The 9,079-nt window shown below is 45.2% G+C and overlaps 1 protein-coding gene across 2 annotated transcripts in view; it reads right to left on the bottom strand.

The window, feature by feature from the left end:
- LOC133622482 (FERM, ARHGEF and pleckstrin domain-containing protein 1-like) overlaps positions 1-9,079 on the bottom strand; it is a 114,825-nt gene that overhangs the window by 32,969 nt on the left and 72,777 nt on the right. For both annotated transcript variants that reach the window (XM_061985268.2, XM_061985269.2), the window contains exons 9-13: positions 7,587-7,682; positions 7,318-7,484; positions 7,170-7,238; positions 5,151-5,226; positions 4,878-5,070 (exon numbers count right to left, since the gene is read on the bottom strand). In XM_061985268.2, coding sequence (XP_061841252.1) covers positions 4,878-5,070; positions 5,151-5,226; positions 7,170-7,238; positions 7,318-7,484; positions 7,587-7,682 — 601 coding nt within the window. The remainder of the gene's footprint in view (positions 1-4,877; positions 5,071-5,150; positions 5,227-7,169; positions 7,239-7,317; positions 7,485-7,586; positions 7,683-9,079) is intronic.

The following is a 9,079-nucleotide window of genomic DNA, read 5'->3' as shown; positions in this document are numbered from 1 at the left end:
AAACATTATGGAACCATTTAAGGCCCTGAATAGCGAGTGACCAAGTGAGCAAGAACAGAGCAGAATGACAGAAAAAGGCGCTTTTCTGGTTAACATGCATTATTGTGGGGAAAATCATGCTCAAAAACACTGACTTTACATTATATCAGACATAGCCAAAGGGAGAAATGTCACTCATTAGTAGGAATTAAGCAGTTTACAGTTATCCGCAAAGGTTGAATTAAGACGTTTCACCTTTAATCCAAAAGGCTTCTTCAGTTCAAAAATTTTAGGTGTGGAGTCTCTCTATACTGTACTACGTCTCTGGTAGGGATTGTTGTTGTGCTGCATAACCACATTCATGCATAACAATAGGTTATGCCTACCAATTGATTGACAAAACAACTCGTTAGTGGCCACTCTTCCCGTGGAATGAGACAACCTATGGGGGAGAGATCTGTAAACTGTGGTAATGACATGGTGTCGATGGCTGATGACGCAAACCTCTTCTGTTTAGACAGGGCCTTTCCAGTTTGATATGGATGACTTCTTTCAAAACAGGCACCCCCTTTTCTCTGGAATGGGACAATCTTTGGGGTAGAGAGGTCTGGACGTTGTAAGCTATGGTCATGATATGATGACGATGGGTGATGACAAAAACCTCCTCTGTTTAGACAGGGCCTTTCTAGAAATGGATGACTTATTTCAAACCAGTGGTCACTCTTCCCGTGGAGTGAAACAATCTATGGGGGAGAGATCTCAGGATGTTGTTGTAAGCTATGGTAATGATATAGTGACGATGGGTAATGGAGCAAAACTCATCCTCTGTTTAGACAGGGCCTTTCTAGGTTGATATGGATGACTTCTTTCAAACCTGCAGTCCTCCCCATCCAGAATTTGGACATTGTTGTCCTTAAAGGGGAACATTATCACCAGACCTATGTAAGCGTCAATATATACCTTGATGTTGCAGAAAAAAGACCATATATTTTTTTAACCGATTTCCGAACTCTAAATGGGTGAATTTTGGCAAATTAAATATTCGCTCTCGGAGCTCTCGAATCCGCCATTTTCTCAAACACCGGGTCAAAACAGCTCTAATATTTTCCGTTTTTTCGACTGTTTTCCGTACCTTGGAGACATCATGCCTTGTTGGTGTGTTGTCGGAGGGTGTAACAACACGAACAGGGACGGATTCAAGTTGCACCAGTGGCCCAAAGATGCGAAAGTGGCAAGAAATTGGACGTTTGTTCCGCACACTTTACCGACGAAAGCTATGCTACGACAGAGATGGCAAGAATGTGTGGATATCCTGCGACACTCAAAGCAGATGCATTTCCAACGATAAAGTCAAAGAAATCTGCCGCCAGATCCCCATTGAATCTGCCGGAGTGTGTGAGCAATTCAGGGACAAAGGACCTCGCTAGCACGGCAAGCAATGGCGGCAGTTTGTTCCCGCAGACGAGCGAGCTAAACCCCCTGGATGTCTTGGCTCACACCGTCCCAAGATGATCAAGAGAAGAATATCGACCCTAGCTTCCCTGGCCTGCTGACATGAGGGTATGTCTGCAGAATATATTAATTGATGAAAATTGGGCTGTCTGCACTCTCAAAGTGCATGTTGTTGCCAAATGTATTTCATATGCTGTAAACCTAGTTCATAGTTGTTAGTTTCCTTTAATGCCAAACAAACACATACCAATCGTTGGTTAGAAGGCGATCGCCCAATTCGTCCTTGCTTTCTCCCGTGTCGCTGGCTGTCATGTCGTTTTCGTCGGTTTCGCTTGCATATGGTTCAAACCGATATGGCTCAATAGCTTCAGTTTCTTCTTCAATTTTGTTTTCGCTACCTGCCTCCACACTACAACCATCCGTTTCAATACATGCGTAATCTGTTGAATCGCTTAAGCCGCTGAAATCCGAGTCTGAATCCGAGCTAATGTCGCTATAGCTTGCTGTTCTTTCCGCCATGTTTGTTTGTGTTGGCTTCACTATGTGATGTCACAGGAAAATGGACGGGTGGTTAAAATCAGGCACTTTGAAGGTTTTTTTAGGGATATTGCGTGATGTGTAAAATTTTGAAAAAAACTTCGAAAAATATAATAAGCCACTGGGAACGGATTTTTAATGGTTTTAACAATTCTGAAATTGTGATAATGTTCCCCTTTAAAGGAATGTTTTGCAGATTGGTTGTTCACCAGCCATGCCAGGCAACATCAACAACAACCCTGACGCACCCAAAAAAGATATAATAGACTCCACGCCTAAAAAAATATAACTCAAGAAACCTTTCGGATTAGAGAGTCCAGTTGCCTTGATTCAATCTTTGCAGAGTACCGTAACCTGGATGACTGAGTATCTACACAGACATAAGCAAACAGTTCCATGACAGGTTCGTTACAGTCATGAGCATCCTTCAGAAATGTGTGTGACAGTAAAGAAATAGCAGAACAGTACAGAATTCAATAATGTGGTGAAAAATGAGAGGAAAAAAACAGAGTCCAAGGAGGAAAGTGCAGAGCTGGTTTGTGTGTTTGTGTTTGCATGCCAGGAGCAAGCCAAGCAGACGGCATAGATGCTAACTAGTTGACGTTTGGGGATTAGCCTACTGTGAGTACAAAGGTGTAAAACTGTAAAGACTGGAAAAGGCCCACCAAAGTGATAGAGCTTCAGTTATCAAAAATACAAACGGTATATAAAGGTTATTCTTACTCACTACTCTATTGAAATACATATCTAAGTTTAAAATACAAAGTCCTACAAAAGTATCAACCACAGATAGACAGTGCAAGTATGAAAGTGCTCCAAAAGACAAAGGATGTGAGCTCGAAGGCAGTGAGAGAACTCTCGCAACAATCCTTATTCTCAGAACAAAGATGACTCAAACAGGCTGCCATTTCGAAATCACCCTAAGAGTTTAAACCAGCACCAACGCCCTAAAAACAAACATATTCCTCTTTGATAGTCAACTATGAACCTAACGTATTGCAAGAGACAACAAATAAAACACTATAACCTAACCTCAGTAGCTTTCTGCGCTTCAGCGTGTTAACCATACAAAGCAAGTGGAAAAAGTGTCTACAGGCGACAAAATCCAAATTTCTGCTAAGAAATTACAATTAGGTGACTTACGCTTCATTCATTCTTTATATGTTTGCAGGATGACTCCTGAATTTTCATCTGCACATTCATGATACAGTTTGGGTTATGGCACATTGTTAAACATCACCTGGCTAGCATTACTTCCTTCAAACAGATCTCTAACAAGATGCCAGCAAACCTTCACTGTGTCAGTTTGCGTGCCAACAAAAACCGGCTCAGACTTTCCAATTCCTAACCTATAAGCCTCCTTTTCAAAAGGCAATAGGACACGGCGTTACCCGGTATTTCTAAACGATGTCAGCAGATATTCTGGTTACATAAGCTTCTGACAGTCATCAGAACCAATCTGCTGCGCTCACGCATTAAGGGAAGAACAGGTATTCACCCCACCGTCGCTTGTTTACATCCCTAGAATCCCATTGTCTAAAAGATTCATATGACACTTACATTCTAGGAGAGTGTATATTATTCAATAATTTGCGTTCATTGTGAGCAATGTTGCCTAAAACATCAACTGGCAACTCACGTGACGCAATTTAGAAGAAAATGGGCGACTTAATTGAATCAGCAGCTGAAAACGCGACCGCCTATATCTTCCTCGTTGAGGTTGTAGCAACCTTCCTCCTCCTCTACTTCCCCATTTTCACCATCCTCCAATTGGAGACTCCCTAAGGAGAATTTGCTGCGAGGCAGCGGGGATGAGGACACACCGTTTGAGTTTACCGAATTAGTGGAGTTGACAGCGGCAGGATTGCCGTACATTAGCGGGTGGCTGTAGGCGCTGCTGCCCGTGTCAGACTCCGTGTCGCTGGTGTCGCTGCCGCTGCTGGTCGAACCATCGATCATTTGGACTGGCTGGTTCAGGTTGTTACGGTTGTTATAAGCCGCAGGTTTGCCATGGTGGCCAAACAAGCGCTGCCCCGTGTTTGACTGTGCCTGACCCGGAACCATCAGGTTCCCGGTGTGATTGCCGTTAGTTATGATCATTCTCCGCTCTAGCGGAGCTGAGGAAGGTGTCTGAGAATGCAGCCTGGAGCGATGAGGACTGGTTTGATAGATGGGTGTGGACGTAACTTGGCTTAGAATAAACGGATCGGTATCAGAGCGGTTGCGCATGTTGTTGTTGCACTGTTTGGCCAAATGTGTTGGTGTGCGGTTGGAAATAATGGGGGAGTAGCTGCTATAGTGGTTGGGTGGCGAGACAGTGGGCGCCTCTCCAGGCATCACCCCGGGACGCTTACTGAAATAATGCCCGCCGTCATCCCAACGAGGCGCTGAATGAGGCTGGCCGTTGGTCACCTCGCCATGACCGAGCGAGTTTGTGCGATGGTGAAAGCTGTTCATTACCGGGCTAGAACACTGACTGTGAGTGCCCATTCCTAATGGGCGACCCGGTGTCGTGAACCGCCTCTCTCGGCCCTGAAAGATCTCGTCCAGTAGCGTGCTGTGGAGCGGCAGGCGGCCATGATAAGAACTGCCATTTAACAAAGTGTCATCTCCTTGGGTCTGATGGCTACCATTAAGCTTTCTGCACTGAGACTGATCGCTTTTGTTACCCAGAATATCTTGTGACGATCCCTTCATATCTCGCTGATTGGTGTGGTAGAACCCATTAACAACCCTGAACAAACTCCCATTTGGGGCCCCGTTACACCCTGCGTACTTATTGTCACTGCTGTCGTTTGCTTGGCCGCAACCTGTGCTGTTTTTTGCCACGTCACATTCGCTGTCTACGTCGCTGCAGTCTATGTAAGGAATAGAAGAACTGCTGCCTTTGTTTGCCCTGCAGGATGGACCTGGGATGAGAAACTGCTGGTTCGGCACAGAGCCCGCACCGTTGTGGTTCTGTCTTGCATCTAAGCCAGGACCGGCAGGTATATCGTGGAAGCCGTTGGTGGTGGATGTTGCCCCTGGCAACTCTTGAGTGCTGTTCAAGTCCACTTGTCTCGAGGAGTCAGGTCGATCTTCTATGGGCATAGACATGCCGCCCTGCCAGACAAAGCAGTGGGCCAGAAGCTTTACTAAAGGACTCGGATTTTTAAATAATGCAAATATGATTACTCGCTTACCTCCTTTGGCACTTGCGATCTGAAAGAAGATGACTGATGGGGCATGCTGCTACTGGAGACAATCTTACTGTGCTTCCTGACAAAGAATAGTTAATAGTTAAGGTCAAATTACAAACCCCGTTTCCATATGAGTTGGGAAATTGTGTTAGATGTAAATATAAACGGAATACAATGATTTGCAAATCATTTTCAACCCATATTCAATTGAATGCACTACAAAGACAAGATATTTGATGTTCAAACTCATAAACTTTTTTTTTTTTTTGCAAATAATAATTAACTTAGAATTTCATGGCTGCAACATGTGTCAAAGTCGTTGGGAAAGGGCATGTTCACCACTGTGTTACATGGCCTTTCCTTTTAACAACACTCAGTAAACGTTTGGGAACTGAGAAGACACATTTTTTAAGCTTCTCAGGTGGAATTATTTCCCATTCTTGCTTGATGTACAGCTTAAGTTGTTCAACAGTCCGGGGGTCTCCGTTGTGGTATTTTAGGTTTCATAATGCACCACACATTTTCAATGTGAGACAGGTCTGGACTACAGGCAGGCCAGTCTAGTACCCGCACTCTTTTACTATGAAGCCACGTTGATGTAACACGTGGCTTGGCATTGTCTTGCTGAAATAAGCAGGGGCGTCCATGGTAACATTGCTTGGATGGCAACATATGTTGCTGCAAAACCTGTATGTACCTTTCAGCATTAATGGCGCCATCACAGATGTGTAAGTTACCCATGTCTTGGGCACTAATACACCCCCATACCATCACAGATGCTGGCTTTTGAACTTTGCGCCTATAACAATCCGGATGGTTCTTTTCCTCTTTGGTCCAGAGGACACGACGTCCACAGTTTCCAAAAACAATTTGAAATGTGGACTCGTCAGACCACAGAACACTTTTCCCCTTTATATCAGTCCATCTTAGATGAGCTCAGGCCCAGCGAAGCCGACGGCGTTTCTGGGTGTTGTTGATAAACGGTTTTCGCCTTGCATAGAAGAGTTTTAACTTGCACTTACAGATGTAGCGACCAACTGTAGTTACTGACAGTGGGTTTCTGAAGTGTTCCTGAGCCCATGTGGTGATATCCTTTACACACTGATGTCGCTTGTTGATGCAGTACAGCCTGAGGGATCGAAAGTCACGGGCTTAGCTGCTTACGTGCAGTTATTTCTCCAGATTCTCTGAACCCTTTGATGATATTACAGACCGTAGATGGTGAAATCCCTAAATTCCTTGCAATAGCTGGTTGAGAAAGTTTTTTCTTAAACTGTTCAACAATTTGCTCACGCATTTGTTGACAAAGTGGTGACCCTCGCCCCATCCTTGTTTGTGAATAACTGAGCATTTCATGGAATCTACGTTTATAACCAATCATGGCACCCACCTGTTCCCAATTTGTCTGTTCACCTGTGGGATGTTCCAAATAAGTGTTTGATGAGCATTCCTCAACTTTATCAGTATTTATTGCCACCTTTCCCAACTTCTTTGTCACGTGTTGCTGGCATCAAATTCTGAAGTTAATGATTATTTGCACAAATTTTTTTTTTTTATCAGTTTGAACATCAAATATGTTGTTTTTGTAGCATATTCAACTGAATATGGGTTAAAAATGATTTGCAAATCATTGTATTCCGTTTATATTTACATAAATGATAAATGATAAATGGGTTATACTTGTATAGCGCTTTTCTACCTTCAAGGTACTCAAAGCGCTTTGACACTATTTCCACATTCATCCATTCACACACACATTCACACACTGATGGCGGGAGCTGCCATGCAAGGCCCTAACCACGACCCATCAGGAGCAAGGGTGACGTGTCTTGCTCAAGGACACAACGGACGTGACAAAGTTGGTAGAAGGTGGGGATTGAACCAGGAACCCTCAGATTGCTGGCACGGCCACTCTCCCAACCGCGCCACGCCGTCCCCACACACACATCTAACACAATTTCCCAACTCATATGGAAACGGGGTTTGTAAATGTTTAGCATAAAACAAGGACTCCAGTCTCACCTTTCAAACGGAACTTTCTTTGGATCGGAGTCTTTTACATAATCAATGATCTGCTTCTGGGTTCGTCCACTGCAAGAACAAGGCACAGAATGACGATGGAGCAGTTGCAGAATATATGACAAAAAAGAAAAAGCATCCCAGCTTCTACCTAAAGCGGAATGAAGACCCTCTGGTAAAGAGGATGGGCTTGGGTTTAGCCTTAGGCTCCTCAAAGAGCCTGAAAAATGCATGATACTCGACACAGATCTTCCAGAAGATCTTGCAGCAGTCCCTGCTGGCCATGGCGAACTCCAGCGTGTCGTGGTGGCCATTTTGCTGGACGAAGCAGAGGCAGGCGTAAGGAGAACAGGGGCTAACGATGATGCTGAAGATGGCGAGGAGGAGCATGGGGAATGATAGTACGTTGAACAAACTTACAGTGGGATCAGCTCTCAGCTTGATCAGAAACCGTTTGCGCTTGAAGCTTAGTTTACGAATCTTGGACCAGTTGAAGGCATTTATTTTTGTGTAGCCCTGAAAGAGAAAACATGTCACTCAAACAATCACAAAATTAAAGGGGAAAATTATCACCAGACCTATGTAAGCGTCAATATATACCTTGATGTTGCAGAAAAAAGACCATATATTTTTTTAACCAATTTCCGAACTCTAAATGGGTGAATTTTGGCGAATTAAACGCCTTTCTAATATTCGCTCTCGGAGCGATGACGTCACAACGTGGCGTCACATCGGGAAGCAATCCGCCATTTTCTCAAACACCGAGTCAAATCAGCTCTGTTATTTTCCGTTTTTTCGACTCTTTTCTGTACCTTGGAGACATCATGCCTCGTCAGTGTGTTGTCGGAGGGTGTAACAACACGAACAGGGACGGATTCAAGTTGCACCAGTGGCCCAAAGATGCGAAAGTGGCAAGAAATTGGACGTTTGTTCCGCACACTTTACCGACGAAAGCTATGCTTTGACAGAGATGGCAAGAATGTGTGGATATCCTGCGACACTCAAAGCAGATGCATTTCCAACGATAAAGTCAAAGAAATCTGCCGCCAGACCCCCATTGAATCTGCCGGAGTGTGTGAGCAATTCAGGGACAAAGGACCTCGGTAGCACGGCAAGCAATGGCGGCAGTTTGTTCCCGCAGACGAGCGAGCTAAACCCCCTATCGACCCTAGCTTCCCTGGCCTGCTGACATCAACTCCAAAACTGGACAGATCAGCTTTCAGGAAAAAAGCGCGGATGAGGGTATGTCTACAGAATATATTAATTGATGAAAATTGGGCTGTCTGCATTCTCAAAGTGCATGTTGTTGCCAAATGTATTTCATATGCTGTAAACCTAGTTCATAGTTGTTAGTTTCCATCCATGCATCCATCCATCCATCTTCTTCCGCTTATCCGAGGTCGGGTCGCGGGGGCAGCAGCCTAAGCAGGGAAGCCCAGACTTCCCTCTCCCCAGCCACTTTGTCCAGCTCCTCCCGGGGGATCCCGAGGCGTTCCCAGGCCAGCCGGGATATATAGTCTTCCCAACGTGTCCTGGGTCTTCCCCGTGGCCTCCTACCGGTCGGACGTGCCCTAAACACCTCCCGAGGGAGGCGTACGGGTGGCATCCTGACCAGATGCCCGAACCACCTCATCTGGCTCCTCTTGATGTGGAGGAGCAGCGGCTTTACTTTGAGCTCCCCCCCGGATGACAAAGCTTCTCACCCTATCTCTAAGGGAGAGCCCCGCCACCCGGCGGAGGAAACTCATTTGGGCCGCTTGTACCCGTGATCTTGTCCTTTCGGTCATGACCCAAAGCTCATGACCATAGGTGAGGATGGGAACGTAGATCGACCAGTAAATCGAGAGCTTTGCCTTCCGGCTCAGCTCCTTCTTCACCACAACGAATCGATACAGCATCCGCATTACTGAAGA

The sequence above is a fragment of the Nerophis lumbriciformis genome, linkage group LG23 (genome assembly GCF_033978685.3).
Source record: "Nerophis lumbriciformis linkage group LG23, RoL_Nlum_v2.1, whole genome shotgun sequence".
Classification (NCBI taxonomy): domain Eukaryota; kingdom Metazoa; phylum Chordata; class Actinopteri; order Syngnathiformes; family Syngnathidae; genus Nerophis; species Nerophis lumbriciformis.
The sequence above is the reverse complement of the archived record's forward strand: the minus strand, read 5'-3'. Positions and strand labels throughout refer to the sequence as shown.